At 41.0% G+C, this 17,695-nt stretch overlaps 1 protein-coding gene across 1 annotated transcript in view; it reads left to right on the top strand.

The window, feature by feature from the left end:
• The first annotated feature begins 245 nt into the window (after nt 1-245).
• The window catches only part of baiap2l2b (BAR/IMD domain containing adaptor protein 2 like 2b), a 39,849-nt gene continuing 22,399 nt past the window's right edge, over nt 246-17,695 (top strand). Inside the window, exons 1-7 of the mRNA XM_084006373.1 lie at nt 246-382; nt 536-611; nt 2,513-2,599; nt 3,359-3,420; nt 14,761-14,832; nt 17,174-17,263; nt 17,395-17,526. Coding sequence (XP_083862499.1) covers nt 329-382; nt 536-611; nt 2,513-2,599; nt 3,359-3,420; nt 14,761-14,832; nt 17,174-17,263; nt 17,395-17,526 — 573 coding nt within the window. The 5' untranslated portion in view covers nt 246-328. The remainder of the gene's footprint in view (nt 383-535; nt 612-2,512; nt 2,600-3,358; nt 3,421-14,760; nt 14,833-17,173; nt 17,264-17,394; nt 17,527-17,695) is intronic.

Here is a 17,695-nt window from a genome sequence, read left to right as displayed (position 1 = left end):
AATAATTCACCTGGCCGGTCATATCAATAGCACCTGCTCTCTCTTCTCGTCCCCTCGCTCGCTTGCCGGTTCTTTCTACGAAAACTGCTGCTGACAAGAAGGTAGAAGAGCTCATTATTATACGGATGAGAAACCCAGAGAGAGAAGACTATCGTTCAATCAGACAGATGGTATCAGACTGAGGAGCAACAGTGAAGGTGACTCCCACTGCCTGAACACACCATTCTACTGAACATTAAATGGGAATACGGACTCTGTGCAGGAGTTTTTTCATTTTTTGAGGCCTTTTCTTTGTTTGAAGTTCATACTGTCTTTGAAATTGGTCGCAATGTCCGGAGCCACCAGTGACCAGCTGCACAAATCGACTCTGACTGTCTATGTGGTGAGTTTGTTTCTTCTCTTTGCTCTCCACACATGGCCTGTATGTAGTCGTTCACATGGTAGGATGGAGATGTGAGTATCTATCAGATTTTAAGCTACAGTGTGTTTAGTGATAGCGGAAGTCACAATTTCTCACTTTCGTGTGTTCCTGTAGAACCTGATGGAGCAATTCAACCCTGGCCTCCAGAAGCTTGTTGCTTTAGGAAACAGCTATGTGATGGCTTTCCAAGGTGAGTGACTGCTGGCTAGATAGACGCATGACACACATATTGTAACTTGTTTTACGCATTTAATTTTGAATCGTCAGTTGACACACATAAATATCTTCTTTAAAAATAAATAGAAGTACATATAATAATACTGCATGTGTATTTCTTTTGGTTTTAGGTGTTATACTGTTTCATGTTTGACAAATAATCTTTTTGTCTCATGTACAGTTGGCCAAATGAGACCGAAAACTTCACTAAATGTTTGAGACATGTAATATGGTTAATTTTACTCGGAAGTCGCTTGTTAAAATACTAACAACATAACGGAAAAACTACGGAATGGAATAGCGTAACGTAAGGGTGTAATCTAACAACGTAACAGTTTAACCTAATGGCATACACTGTAACCCAACACCGTAACCTCAAAACATAACCCAACAACCTAACCCAAATACTGACCTCACAACATAACCCAACAACATAATACAACACCGTAACCCAACAACATAACTTCATAACATAACACAACAACATAACCCAAATACTGACCTCACAACATGCCCCAACAATGTAACCTAACAATGTAACCTAACAATGTAACCCAACAACATACCCTACCAACGTAACTCAACAATGTAACCTCACAATGTGCTTATGATGCATTATATACATGACCTTCATAGAAAGGGTTACCGCTTAGGTTGTGTGTGGTTCGCTGTACAACATCACTTGCTCTGACTGAAAACGACACCAACATGACTGTCAGTATGTAGGAATAATGAGAGAAAAGCATTAGGCAGAATCTCAACTTTATAACAGGACCTTTTGTGTGAATCCCTTTGTACCGCAGCAGTCTGACTTCGCTAATCCCTCCAGTGTAACGTTGAGTGATTGGGTGAGCAGCATGTATCATTACAGTTTTTTCCGATTGCTAAGCGACAGCGGGCACAACTGAAGTCACATGTTCAAACTAACACAGTCTGCACCGCAGCAGTTCATGTGAACCAAACTCTACTTCCTGTTTCATTGCTTCAACACAGTTTTATAAAGTCTCCACACTAATGTCATGACTTTAACCTCAACCTGCACAACACTGCGGATCTACAGCACTTTGTTCACATGTTAACACACCGCTGTCTAAACTGTACCTCACATTCAACACAGGATGATTTCAGCCTGACTTTCAAACACTGATGATTGTAATTTCAGCTAAAAACCTCAGCAGGTGTCTGGTTTTACACTCGGTAGTGATCTCATATAGATATAGTGAAAGACAGGTTGGTGGAGGGAGAAGAGGGGCAGGGAGATTTTTTTTTATGAAAATAAATGCTGTAAATATTGATATTTTTATTTGAATTTTGCAAGAATTGTTGTCAGTAGTTTATAGAATAAAGCAAATATATGATTTTTACTTGAACACATACCTATAAATAGTCAAATCAGAAAAAGTGATCATGAAGCAAACTGCTGATTTTCATTCGTTCTTGTTGGCCTAAAAAACTATGAGTAACTTGTGTGGTAGGTTTTTTCGTCTCAGTGTATTCTGAGTGACAGTGTTTCGTCTCCATGATGATGATTCACACTGCGCCTGTTTTGCGGGTGTTGTGCACTGTTTAACTCCGGTGAGTGTTGGTGATGCAGACTGAGTTGTGGCTCCACTTGAGCATTTAGCAATCAGAAGAACTGTAATGTAGCTCTCTGGCTGATAAAAAGGAACAGGCCGTCAGTCACAGGGGGACAAACGGTGGTAAAACTATATCCACTGACACGGGGCTCGTCCTCCACCAATCACATATCACATATCAGCACCGTGAGGCTGGTGAGAACAAATACAGGCAGAAACCTTCCATCCAAGACTTGAACTGGCTGTGATATCTCTCATGTTAAGTATTCCTCCATTGTTGTGTGTGCGTTCCCTGCAGCCTTGGCTGTCTGCAGTGAGGCTTACTTCAGCGCAGTGGCTAAGATGGGTGACCAGGCCCTTCACACGCTTTCATCTCGCTCTCTTGGTAAGTGTGTGTGATTGAATACTCATTGATCATGAAAATAGTAAACACACTCAGTGGTGACACCCTCTCCATCCACTGCTCTTATCCTCTTGTGTGTGTGTGTGTGTGTGTGTGTCCCGAGTGCATGCATGAGTGCATATTTTATACAAGCTTCACTTTCACTCTGACCCAGGGGTCAAGTGATAGCATTGTTAGCATAATGCTAGCACGTCCCCATTGAGACACAGAGGTTCTTCTCGGATGGCTGACAAGGTCAGGGAGCCACAGCGTGACCGATGGCCTCTGAATTATAGATGGGGACAGTCTTTCAGTTGCCCTCAATTCATTAGCTCAACCAGAGTCCATGACAACAGCCAACACCAGAGGCACCAAAACATAAAGGGCTTGGCTAACTTTCCAACATCTGAGCATGTCCACCTGAGCAGTGTTAAACTCAAATATCAAGTCACTGCTAAAGCATTGTGTCTTTCTTTTGTAACTTACATAAAGTCACACAAATGAGTGAGTGCATTAGAACGGCAACTTTATCTTTTGTTAAGATTTTAAATGAAAGATATTTTTTCTTCAGACTATTGTGTTAAATTTGCATTAAAATATGAAACAGCCCATACCAAACAGTATAACATTAACAGTAAACTGAGTCTGTGACTAACAACTCTGTTCTACTGTGTCGATGTTTATTGTGTGTAAAACGAAAATTATAAAATACTATTTTTAAAAAGTCTCTGATTTCTCTTTTTTTGCTTTTGTTTGGGACAGGGGATGTCCTGATCCAGATATCGGAAACACAGAGGAGACTCACTGCAGAGATGGAAGGAGTGGTCAGTGAATGTCTTCAGTCAATATTCATATGATTCAAACCAAAATAGATATGATGGCTCAATCTAATGCTGTGTTCACACCAAATGCACCAAACTATTTATCTGTGATTTAATATCAATAACCAGATGAAAAGGTTACTGAAATAACTCCATAATGATGGTGATCAGTAAAAAGTGTGATGTCATGCTTTGTTAGGTCTGTCTGCAAGACCACAAGCTGACTACTTTTAAAATGCTTGTTTTCTGAATGGAGTCTGGTTGATGGGTGCTCGGCTATGCTAACAATGTAGCTGCTCCATCAACACTCCAAATAAGGTCATATAGACATAAATACAGCAGAGACCTTGTTGTTTGGACCACAGACAGTCTCTGTTTTCTCCACATAGTCTGGTCTGGTCTCTGGATTAATGTGAATTACTATCTTAGACCTCTGGGGGACCACAGACGGACACAATATTTGTATATTTCTGATTCTGCAACATCAAGAGTCACTACAGGAGGAGAATCTCAACGTTGATAGGGTTGAGTGACGCAAATTTCTCAAATATGCAAACTACACAAATGACATGAATAGACGCCACACACACACACACACACACACACACAAACACACACACACACAAACACACACACACATACAAACACACACACACACACACAAACACACACACGCACACACACACACACACACACACACACACACACACACACACACACACACACACACACACACACACACACACACACACACACACACACACAGAAAGGATGTGGGCCAGCAGAGGCTATGAACTGTGGCTCAGAGCCCCACTTTCCACTGTGTGCTCTCCTGGCTCCGTAATCTGCAAACACTTAGTCCTGAGTGACACAGTGGGATTTAAAGAGGAGCCAGTTTGTACAAAGGGTCCCAAACACAAAGCCCACAGCCGGCCATCGGGCCCTGTCGGGCTCTCTTTTCATCTCCGCAGCACCGTCGGCGGTGCACGGTCGCTCGGCCGATTGGCCATTTTGAATCCCACAGCAGACGAGGAGCTGTGATTTCCCTGCAGCAAAATGACTTCACAGTGGTGACTTTTTTCAGAGATGAGTGCGGCGACAAAGTCTATGATAAATCTGCTTTTGACAGCAGTCATTAGTCAGGATCAGCTTAGTGTGTCAGGGCTCCAACCTAACTGCCTAGACGCCGAGATCCAACTTTAAATACTTTTATTTTTGGAAGAATAAATAGAGCAGCAGGGAAACCGCAGGGAAACCACACACCTGCTCTGTGTTGCATTCCTTCTAACGGGTTTTTGGCAGAGCAGCAGCAGGCCTGTTTACCTGAACAGCTGCTGGCTACATGGAGCATGACAACTCTGGGATTACGGCATAAATGATCCTCACGATTACTTTTAGTCAATATTGAGATCCCGATTATTCATTGATTGACTAAATATTTTGGATTGCACACAGCGAGGGCACCAGAAAAATATTATTGGGGGGGCAATGAGGGGGTCTGATTGTTTATAGGAGGTGCTAGTGAATTCTGACACCAACAAATAATACTATAATAGATATAGATGTACTGTTCCCGTGGCCGTGCTGATAACCTACATGGGGGGACTGTGGCTCAGTTGGTAGAGCGGTTTGGCCAATGTTCGGAGGGTCGGCGGTTCGATCCCCGCCCTTGTCACTGTGTCATGGTCGTTGTGTCCTTGGGCAAGACACTTCACCCAGCTTCCCTCGTGTGAATGTGTGAATGTGTATGACTGCTGTATGTTTGAGGTGGTGGTCGGAAGGGCCGTAGGCACAGAATGGCAGCCACACTTCCGTCAGTCTGCCCCAGGTCAGCTGTGGCTACTATCGTGTGTGAATGAATGGAACCTAGAACCCTGTCAGAGCGCTTTGAGTGTCTTGAAAAGTGCCATACAAATCCAATCCTTTATTACATATTGTCGAATGCATGTTACTAAACATTTATCATAAACCAAACACAAGCATATTTAACCCACTAAACATTAGACGTCTGATGGACGTGCAGATCATGTCTATATTGCGTCCGTCAGTCCAAGACCAATTCTGGACCTCTTCACGACGTGCAAACTAGGTCCGCTATTTGGACGTCTAATCATGACCCCACTTGGACGTCAATATGCAGTTGAACATTTTAACGTCGGGCTAGGTCACTTTTTTGGACGTCTAAGACAGGTGCAGGGAATTGACGATGTAATTTATTTATGTATGTATTTATATTATAATTATTATCATAGTAGTAGTAGTAGTAGTATGGACATGATTATTTTGTGATTAAACATTATTTTTGAACATTTTTTTTTACATTTTCCTGTTTTTCTTTTCTAAAATAGTGTAATTCTGTTTAATACAACAATAAAAGTGTAGCCTATTGGGAGCAAAAAAAAAAAATACAGTCAACGCCATTGTGATTGGCTGAGGCATGTACGTTTCCCAACGTACATCCTAAGCAGGGGTCGCGTTAACCGAATATTTTCCGTCATTGACCATTTTTTGCAATTCCGTCATTTTGACAGATTGCAATTCACACCCCTGACCACTTGGTGGCGAAGAGCATATTACAGTAATTGGCTCTTGTAGAAGAAGAAAAGTAGAAAAGAAGAAAAATGTCACAGCAGTTGAGTGTCAAGGGGCGTTCACACGGGACGCGATTTGAGCGGCAACTCTACATTGAAAATCAATGTAGATGGCGCGATGACGCGCGATTCAGGCGGCGGTGCGAATGGAGCGTCTGCCGCGTCTATCGCGTCCGGTGTGAACGCCGCATGAGACTGTGCGTTTAGGCCACAGGTGAACTGTTCATATTTCACTATTCATTGTTCATATGTAGCCACTGGGGCCACACAGTCAGATGTTTTTGTTACTGCGGAGAAAAAGTTACATATTCTTCTGCTTGATGTGTGTATCCACAGTGTGGATTATTTGTTCAGCTTGTTTGGACTGAATATTCATTAAAAATTAATTCAAATTAAATGCAATTGAATATGTCATTATTATCATTTAAAAAATTAAAGTGACCGATAAAAATAGATTATGACAGGATTTTTATGACCCTGTCAGTCAAAATGTCAGACAACGAAAAAGTCTAGCGCAACCTCTGATCCTAAGAGCCACTCCCATTGGCCCAGGTGTTTCTCTTCGGTAGAAGCAAATGGCCGCTTGGCTTTGTGCACCGTCGACCTCTCCAACACAACAGTCCGAAAATCAGCGTCCACTAAATTGCAGGTAAGTTCGGTCAGCCGATAGACCCATATGTTAATTTTATGTTAATATGTGCATATATAGCGTTTGCCGTTTTAGCTTTGTTGTGTTAATCTACTTCAAACCTGTTGTCGCTACAATTAGCATTACATCTGCTAACGTTAGCTTTTGAACACGATGAATTTTGTTTACAACGAAGCCAGTGAAAAATCAAAGAATGAAGCGCTGGAGCCGTGGGCTGTTACCCGACCATCATTGGCAACAGGAGCCCCCAGTGTTAACGAGCAGACACAGCCACGTGGGGTTTCGCAGCCAAATGCATTTAAGTGCAATGGAGTACTGAGTTAAGGATTGTAAAGCTTTAGTTGGGTGTTTCTAAATCAGTCTTATCTTAATAGGTGTTACTTGTATAATATATGTTGTTTGTATATCTGGAGTTGTAACAAAAATAATTTCCCCCTGGGATTATTAAAGTATTTCTGATTCTGATTCTGATCCTTTTGTCAGGTGGTGTTTGGTCCTTTTGAAAGTGGAGTGAGGTGTCCTGCCCCTTGTAAGCCAACAAGGTACGTGACCTCATGCTCCTTTGCACACACCCAGTCAAATAAATTGTAAGACTAACGGACTTATACTGCATCTGTGTCTACAGATGTCTATGAAAATGAGAGACTGGCGAAAACGCCAAAGAGACATGGACGAACTTCTTCGTTATGACAGCGAAGATGGACATCAGAGCTTTGGAATTAATAGTGATGTTGTGGCTGGGAGTCAGAGTAGTTCTAGCAGTGTGCCTGGGACCCCACGCAGTTTAACAAGTGACAGCGTTCCTGAGACATCACATGGTTTTGATTTTGACACTGATGTGGACTATTTGACTTCTGACTCTGAATATGAACCAAATGATTATGAAGCTGAAGTGATCAGCAGCCTTGAAGATGACCTGAGAAAGTGGGCTACAGAGCACAAAGTGACACACACAGCACTTAACGGGTTATTGTCCACATTGTGAAAGCAAGGGCACCTATTGCCTGTGGATTGCCGGACACTCCTTGCTACACCACAACAAAACACAACAGAGCCTAAATGTGGGGGGCACTACAAGTATTACGGCTTAGAAAAGGGAATCTGTCGTTACTTAAGTCTGATGGACAGTAATGATGTTCACCTCACTGTAAACATCGACGGCATCCCACTTTTCAAATGTAGTGGAGTCCAATTCTGGCCAATACTGGCAGAAAAGAACACCAAGGACTGTGTCTACAAAGTTTTTGACAGGTATGTTTCTACATAAAGTATTCATTTTGTGTTTAATGTTTGGGTAGTATGTGCTTTTTCAATGTCTGAACTTTTTTTTCTGGCTGTGGACCAGACTCCATGTTTTCATTAGCAGTGTCCCTATTCTGAGTATGCAATAACAGGTGAAAATTGAATAACAAGTTCACAACACAATGCCTTGTATAGACTAGCTGTCCTTTATCAATGTATTATGAAGGGTTTATGACATGTGTATTCCTCTGTTATCCCTGCATATATTGTTCAAATTGATTTATAGATGTAATTTATTTTTCTTTAGACTCTTCACCAATGCCCTGATGGCAAATTTTAACATGAAGGGCAAGGGGAAAAAGTGCAAAAAACCCTTGGAAATGACAAAGATTTACAGAGCAATACAAGGTAAGCCCATATTTCATATTGAAGGGAAGAAAATTTTGCTCCTTCCAATCTCTAAATAATGACTTGATTTGCCAAAACATTTCCTTCCCCGTTGACACTTTAAAATACAATACCAACTGTCTACAATGGCTGATGGTTTTTGATACATAGCATGAGCAACATATTTTTGCTTACAGATATGCAAACTTGGTGTATGACCACATTTTGCCTTTGCATATTTCTTATCATTTGTCTTTTTCTACTTGTGCAGATGGCGTCATGCAATTTGATAATAAGGCCACTGAGGAACTTATAAGGACACATGCTTCAGATCGTTTAAAGCATGCGCCGCAAAGGAGTGGAGGGGGGGGCTTCACAGTCACTCAGGGCTGATTTTGTTAAAAACTATGCTCAGCTATATTATTTTTATGAATAGTTTAGTTTTACATGTGACACCTACACTGTAGTTGCTGTCCTGTTCTTTTTAATTTATTAATAAGATTGACAAAAGGAATGTTTGAAAATTAACCATTTATGTGTGTTAAAAAAAGGCCAGATTTCTGTTTATTTTCATTACGTGAATCTGGTAAGCCCTTTTAATTTTTCTGTGTTCAGATTGCTTTTTTACCCCAGTGTTCACATAGGTGTATATATATATATTGTGTGTGTGTGTGTGTGTGTGTGTGTGTGTGTGTGTGTGTGTGTGTGTGTGTGTGTGTATTATTATTATTAAATATATATATTTTGTAGTACCGACCGAAGAGGTGTAATTTTATTTATTTTATTTTACCACTGTTTTTTTTTCAAACTTAATTGAGGGTTCTGCTGTTTAGAAGTAGTCTCAACTGAAAGACATGTTTGCAATAAAGATGGGGGGAAAAAACAGTCGGGATTGGATTGTGATTTATTATTTCGTCTCGTGTCCAGAAGGTCGGCAGCAGGTTTTTAAGTGGAAATGTATAATGCCTTTATATGCATTTCCAGTTGCCATTTGCTGGTGAGAAAATCAAATGAAGCTATGGGAAAATGAAGTGGAACAGCATGCCACCTTCTGAAATGTGACTACAGTTATGCATAAAAACTAGAAGCAGTACAGTATAAAAACAATGTCTAAAATGAGTTCTAATTTGACGTAGAAAAGACGTCCACAAAGACCATATTTGGACTAGAAATATCTCCTGTACGGAGGTACTGTGGACGTCATAAATGGACGTCAAGTATACGTCGAAAAAAAGACGTTGTTTGGAGTAACAGTCTGCACCTTGAGGTGACCAAAATTAGACGTGCAAAAATGACTTAGAAAAGACGTTGTTTGGACGTCTCTCTGCGCAGTGGGATACTTTTAATGAAATGAAGTGCCAAACAACAAGCACAAAAAACAATACAAATCCACCACAGAGAACATCTGTGGATTTACAAGAGTGTAACTGAGAATTGTAGCACAGTGTATAGTTGTATACAGTATACTCTTACAACTGTCTCTGAACTCACTAAATATGTTTTCTCTCTCCTTCTGTTCTCCTCTCCTTCCCTCTCCACTCCTGTCTTCCTCCTCTTCCTCTCCTCTAAACTCCTCCTCCTCACTCTCCACGCCTGTCTTCCTCTCCTCTAAACTCCTCCTCCTCACTCTCCACTCCTGTCTTCCTCCTCTTCCTCTCCTCTAAACTTCTCCTCCTCACTCTCTCCACTCCTGTCTTCCTCTCCTCTAAACTCCTCCTCATTCACTTTCCACTCCTGTCTTCCTCTCCTCTTCCTCCCTTCTTTTCCTCCTCACTCACTCTCCACTCCTGTCTTCCTCTCCTCTTCCTCCCTTCTTCTCCTCCTCACTCACTCCCCACTCCTGTCTTCCTCTCCTCTTCTTCCTTTCTTCTCCTCCTCACTCACTCCCCACTCCTGTCTTCCTCGCCTCTTCCTCCCTTCTTGTCCTCTAAACTCTGCTTCACTCGCTCTCCAATGCTGTCTTTCTCTCTTCTCCTCTCCCCTCCTCCTCCTTTCTGTTCTCCTGACCTACTACCGCCCCTTCGTCATCCTCACTTTCATCCTCATCCTCCAAGTCCGTCATCACTCTGTCCTGCGTCCGTAAATCACCACCACCATCATCCACTCTTATCCGCTTTTTGGCTATCACAAATCGGTCCATTTCGCTCTGTTGACACAATCGCTAACTAGCCGCTACGCATCAACCACCGCCTGCCCCCCCCCCAATGATATATAATGATATATATATATATATATATATATATATATATATATATCATTGGATTAATCCTGTAGCTCTACGTATCCAACTCCAATCCAAGTCACAGACTATACTTCACAACGTGCCAAGATAATAAGACGGAGTAGATATTAAACTACAAAGCAAAGCTTGCCGTTTTGTTCCCAAATTTTTTCGGGTCGTCTGATTGGATGAAGGTGGTCAATAAGACCAGAACACCTTATTAAGTTAATGTGAAACTAGATGACGTCTTCACTGGTCACATGGGGCCGGTTTATCTCAAACGATCGGGTTCTGAGCTTCTCTGTGCATCGTCATGCAGACGTTAATACTCGTTAATAATACAGACACGTTCATACAAACAGGATTTTGTGACAGTTTTATGAGCAGAAAAGTGTGATGTGGCCAGAACACAAACACGATACATTCTTTCCTGTGAAGCACAAGCATCCAGTAGTTAAACTTCAGAAATAAACAATATTTCCATTTTGAGGGAGAAGAAATAAATGTCATTTGAATCATATTTAACAAAAATCTATTAGACACATTGTCATTCAGATATTATCTTTATGTCTTGGAGGGGATAGTTAAGAAAACATTCTTCAACAGCACTTGACTGGTGGTCGGGAAGAGAAGCAATTTAAAAGGTGTGACATTGAGCTCTGGGAGGCAACGGGGAATTTTTCACTATTTCTAAGAACGTGTTTTCATATGATGGTAACCTTGGAGACCTTTCACTCACTGCCACTCAGCATTACATGTATGCTTTTTATTAGTTTTCCTTTGTTTGTTTTCTTCTACATTGACATTCACACTGTCAAAGAACCAAAAAAAATACATCGATCCTCAAAGGTGGTGGTGTCAACGCAGCGAGAGCGGTGTAGATTTGTGTCGGCGAGGTTGAAGGGTCATCATGTATGAAATGAACACGTTCCCTGCAGCGGAAAAGGCCTGTCGGGACGAGGAGCGAGGGTTACATGAAGAGAGAGGGATGTGGAGAGATGGCACGAAGACGGCTCGTTGAGAGGACACACACCTACACACACGTGCAGACACACACACACACACACACACACACACACACACACACCTGGAGGCCTGTTAACATGAGCTCCACATAAGAGAGAGAGAGACGGAGAAAGAGAGCTGGCCACGCCGTCACAACGAAAAGGTAATTTCTTCTTCCCACTTGAACTGGCCTTAATGAAATTTAACTTGAGTTGTATTTCACATTAAAAGTCTCGACAGTCTTGACAGCCAAAACTGTATAATCACCTCTGAAACTATTTCACAAGCAGCAGCTGCCGACTTTCAAAGGGACAGACACAGGCAATTATCATCTGATTGTATTTCCAATCATCAAATTAACCGTGCAGTGCCGATAGTGTGTAACCACAGTGTGGTTGCAATGGCATGCCACTGACACCGTACAACAAAGAGCCAGAGGACGTGTCTCCTTCCATAATAGTTGTTGACTCATTTGGTTTACAGAAGGAAATGATTGTGATGAAAGTCATCAAGCCATCAATGTCATTTTTTTTTCTATGTAAAGCTTAAACAGAGGGAGACCAATCAGATGCAACTATGCAAGTGATAGTTTTTTCTTTTTGACCATATGCCAGTATTGTGAATGTAAGAATTAAGGCCAATTAACCATTTATTGAAAGTTCATATTGTTCAATATAAATGGTGAAAAATTGTTTTTTTGTGGTTTTCCCTGTTGGAGTGAATTCTTGCCAAACTGTGAGCTTAAAACAGAAGTACAAATGAAACTGGAAATTGTGTGTACCATTAAATCCGTAAATAGCACCATAAAGAAGTCCAGCTCTCCGGCATAACATGTTTTTTTGTTGTTGAACGATTTTTAGGCGTGTGCTGATTTTTGAGAGTAAAAACCTCTCCATGTTTATCGTTTTATCTGATATCTACCCATGCAAGGAGACCTCAAGTGTGCAAGAACGTGGTCTGTTGTAGGATATATTACAGTTGAGCGATTCACTTTATGAGTTTATCAAATGGGACGCCTGACACAAGCCCCCAGTACAAAATATTCTCCATCCAATCAATAGAACAGACTCTCTTGTGTATTGAATGCAATAAAGGATTACAGCAGTTAGAGCCATAAAAATGAAACGTAGTTAGCAACCATCTGTTTGTTGTTGCATTATAATAGAATTTGTTGTTTGCCCTTGTCCACCTCTGGTTTTGGCCTGTTCTGCTTCCGGTTTGTAAGAACTCTGATTGTCAGCTCTGACACCAGCAGCAGTCTAGAACTCCATAGGCCTTTTTTCAAACCAAAACTCCAAACGGTTGTCGAGCACAAGGAACACAGTCTGAATGCATTGTGGCAACACTGATCCACATCTGTGTCAACAGCCAACATGTCTCTAGAAGATTTCGACTTCCAGTCCGATGAGAGTGACTATGAGGCTGAAAGGAACTGGAGCAGTGATGAAGATGAAGATGAAGATGATGATGAGTGCAGTCATCTGGAGCTGGTACTCCTGCACAACAATCTGATGTGGTTTGACTACATCTACCTCAACAATGAAATGATGGACATGATGGTAGGGCAGCTAATGATTATATCTATGGAGAAGTCTTTCAACTAATCCACTAAATGATCAGGGGCTTAATGTGGTCTTAACGTTGATTTCCAACAGAGCTTTGATTATGAAGTAGATTCTGACGCTGAAGATTCGGCGTTGAGCCTCGACCCCAACTATCCATCGGCGAGCAGCTCAGATTCCTTCGAGGATTACGAGGCGTCCTCCACGTCGTCCTTCACATGGTCCGCCACGTGGTCCTCCACGTCTTCTTCTAGCTCGTCTTCTTCCAGCTCGTCTTCTTCCAGCTCGTCTTTTGGCTTCGATGGCCCTGACTGTGGATGGTGAATGCAGGACGGAGTCGCAGAAGGCCAGCTGGGAAACTGAGCAATCTAATAAATCACTGCTTCACCGCTTCAGTTCAAAAACGGTTTACATTTTTGGAGAAGCTGTCGACCGATAATATGGAACAATGACGGTTATCAAACGGTGGAAGAGTTTCACATTTTGAACATCCAACGGTGTACTGCTTCTGAGACGCCTGTCGGCTTTAGAGGTGTTGAATTCTCCTCAGGTGGTTGCATTAAGTAGTTAAGTATGTGACGAGGTCTATGCAGTTTGTTTAACTAAATATTGACGGAAATGTTTTCGCTCAAATTCATCCAAGTAAATGTGATATCTGACCTTGAGATGAGGGATCTCAAAAAGGACCAGACAACAGATGGGTTTAGAATCAACCCAAAGAAATCAGGATAAAGTAAAATAAAAAAAAAGCCACCACAGTCAAAAATGCCAGGATGCACCGATAACAGTACTGAATATCAGACCAATAGGGACACACAAATATCAAATATTCTGGCCAAATTGATTGAGAAATGTGCTTAAAACTTTTAAAAAAGGCACATTTTATACAGAAAAAAATTGTTTTATTGCATCACAGGTGAGACGCATGTGTTGGTGAACATACTTTTTAGTGAAACAAATAAATTAGATGATACTGAGATGATAAATCATGAGGTTATAAATGAATGGCATATATATATATATATATATATATATATATATATACACAGTTTTTCATAAATCATGAGGTTATAAATGAATGGTAATATATATATATATATATATATATATATATATATATATATATATATATATATATATACAAATAAATTAGATGATACTGAGATGATAAATCATGAGGTTATAAATGAAGGGTAAATATATATATATATATATATATATATATATATACACAGTTTTTCATAAATCATGAGGTTATAAATGAATGGTAAATATAAATATATATATATACACAGTTTTCGCTGCACTGAGCCTGTTTTGCAGGTGATGCCATTTTACCTAACTCCAGGAAAAAAAATGTCCCAAAGTGTTTGAATACAACATTTTAAGTATCACTTTTGACTTGTTCCAACCTGTTGGTCCTAAACTGAGGTTTGCAGAAAGCTTTTAGGAGATGAGCTGCTTTCTTGCATTTCACTGCTTGATAAAAAATGCATAGTGCCACTCGAAACCTTGTGCTTGATTGCAGTGGCTTTCAGTGATGTGAATAAGAAGAACTCGTCCTGAGGACAGAGCTCATTTGCATATAGATTCAGTCCCACCAAACAACGGCATGTTTGACCAAGGGGCTGATCTCCATAACGACGTGGCTGCATCTCAGGGACATTGTTCTTCTTTCTGCTACAGTTTCGGTGGTTCCAGATTGAAGTGTTGCAAGCCATGGAGAAGAACGTCAAGCTGGACGAGGAGTACGTTGATGTGAGTTTCCAAAGGGCATAAACAAGATTTTACTGGGCTAGGATTATGCTTTATGATAACTTGGCAGCTATTTTATTGTACATACCCAGTCAAAATGGTTTGCATAGTTATTTTATTTTATTCATTTTATTTAGACGTTTATTGAGCAGGGACAAAACACTGAATATTGTTTCATTTAAAATACAAAATAGATGTCATGCATACAGGTTTCTAGCGGAGGCTAATTTGTAAGCCCTGTCCATGGTTGGGCCTTTACTAAACGTTACACAAGCAAAGATACAATACACAAACTTTACATTCAGAACACCTACAATTCACAAACACGGGGACAACTATCAATGTGTGTGTGTCTGTGTGTATCTGTGTTTGCGTCTGTGTGTGTGTGTGTCCGGTGTGCACGCGAAATTAGTTGGCATATATTAGGGCTGTCATAATGAACGTGTTAATGCACGTCGGTTAATTACTTTGAGTTAATGCACTAATTTATTTTACTGCATTAATGCAAAAAAAAGATGGAACTATCAATACACTGTGTAACTGTCAAGAGGGTAAACAGTTGATTATTAATATTTCTACTGCAAACTCTGCTCTGTTTTTCAGGAAAACACAAAGTTATTGTTAATGTGATATATATATATATATATATATATATATATATATATATATATATATATATATATATATATATATATATACATATACAGTGCTATGCATAAGTTTAGGCACTCCATGCCTAAGTTATGCTAAAGAGGAATAAAAAAACATCTTTTATGAATTGGTCTTAATGCCTTAAAGGCGCTATATGTAAGAATGTGGCCAAAAACGATACTACACTCAAATTCAAAACGCTGCGGCGAGTCGTATCCGTCTCCCCCTCCACCCCCTCCCCTCCAGACTCGAGGTTGCCAGAGCTGTTGGCGTATCCAAACGCGCCGAAGGCGGCCGGACAGCGGAGTAACAACGTCCTCATTTCGATCATAGAAACAAACGTTAGCAGCACAGCTCGTAACAGGACAGTGCTAATGTTGCTAGCGTCCAGCCGATGTCCGGCGGGCCGGACAGCCGGATGCCCGTAACAGGACAGTGCTAATGCTGCTAGCAATAGCTGTGCTGCTAACGTTTGTTTCTATTATCGAAATGAATAACGTTGTTACTCGACAGTTCAAAGTATTCGAAATGTCCATCCCCGTCAAGCTATGATGCTAACTTAGTTAGCCAAGCTCAACTCCTGTCTAGGAGAAGAGTAGCCAATCCTGCATCCGATTTTAAATTCCCCTCAGCTTTCAACTGTCTCCACCGTTCAAATGCATCCCCTATATAGACCCTCGCTTTGCCTCGGTTTTTATCTTGGCGTTTTTGTGAATTATAACGAGCTCTTTTGGGTTTCGTGGCCTCCGCCATTGTAGCTCAGTCGAAACTGGCAACCCGTGGTTGCTCGGCAGCTGAGTCTCTACTGACTGCAATGATTTGTAGACGCCGGTAGGTGGCGCTACGTGCCAAGACATGTTTTCAAAACATAAACAAGATTTGCGGTCCACAAAAAATGTTTTAAATGCGAATATTTTGGCTGTACTGTTGTTGTTGGTGAGTTCAGTATGTTATATGGTCATTATTCCTGAGTCTCTATGACATATTAGGATGATTTTACGGCCAGTTGCTTTAGTTTTCTCACATATTGTACCTTTAATTAAACAAATGAGGAAAAATCCTACCTTTTAGGACACCAATTTTCTTTGAGAATGAATCATGTATCGTAAAGAAATAAATGTTCTTCATTTAAATACAGGGTGCATAAGTATGGGCACCCCTTTGTTAAACTCCCATAGAGGCAGGCAGATTTTTATTTTTAAAGGCCAGTTATTACATGGATCCAGGAAACTATGCATTCTGATAAAGTCACCTGGGCCTTTGGAATTCAAATACAATCCAAATCCTCACATACCCTTCACAAACCTAGAGACTGGCATGGTGCTTTTCAGTTAGCCTATTAGCTGGTTTGATTTGCATTGAGAAATCAGTAGGCTAACTAGCATGCTATGGGCTAACTGAAAAGCACCATGCCAGTCTCTAGGTATGTGTGTATGGGTATCTAGGTATGTCTATCTCTGTGCAAATCCTACAATATAAAGTGCATAGAAACTACAACTCGACATGGAAATAAAGCAAGATATTGATTTTTTTCTCTGCGACCTGCTGACTGGGGACCAATGCAGCAACCTAAGTCTGAATTCTTCTGATCAATTTTCACAAGACCAGAATCAGTTGAGAGGTAGTAAACCTCAGGAAAACCTTCCACTCCCACATCAGAGCTTCTCAAATGAAACCACTTTCTGTGCTGCAGGGTACTCGCAGAGTGTACGAGCTGGAGGTGAGGAACCAGGCAGAGGCTTTGGAGAAACAGCTCAGAAGAGGAGCCTACAGAGACTCTCTGGTAGTTCCATAAACATACACATAAACACAGGTTTATACTGTACACAATGCACACACAATGCACACACACACACACACACACACACACATAGTAGCAATACTTGTGAAGCACTATGTGTAATTTCTTTTTAGGAGAACAGTGAGTATATGCTGTACCTGAGGCAGAGTCAGCAGGAGATCCTGAAGGAGGAGGAGAGGAGGTATCGCTTCTTGGCAGAGAAACACTGTGGCCTCACTCAGTCACTGCTTTTCCTTATCAACAAGGTAAGGACACACAGACGGACACCTCTCGGTGGGGTATCTTGTGATTGACAGGTTGCTCAGAGCATTGTCCTGTCTGGGAGTTTACATATTACCACTTTAATTGAAACATTTTGGCTGCTATTCAGTGGTCGGTTATATTTAGCTCGACCCTCTAGTGTCACGTCTGGTT

Source organism: Eutrigla gurnardus (genome assembly GCF_963514095.1).
Source record: "Eutrigla gurnardus genome assembly, chromosome: 3".
Taxonomy (NCBI): Eukaryota; Metazoa; Chordata; class Actinopteri; order Perciformes; family Triglidae; genus Eutrigla; species Eutrigla gurnardus.
Note: the sequence above shows the minus strand (reverse complement) of the source record. Positions and strands in the feature narration are given on the sequence as shown.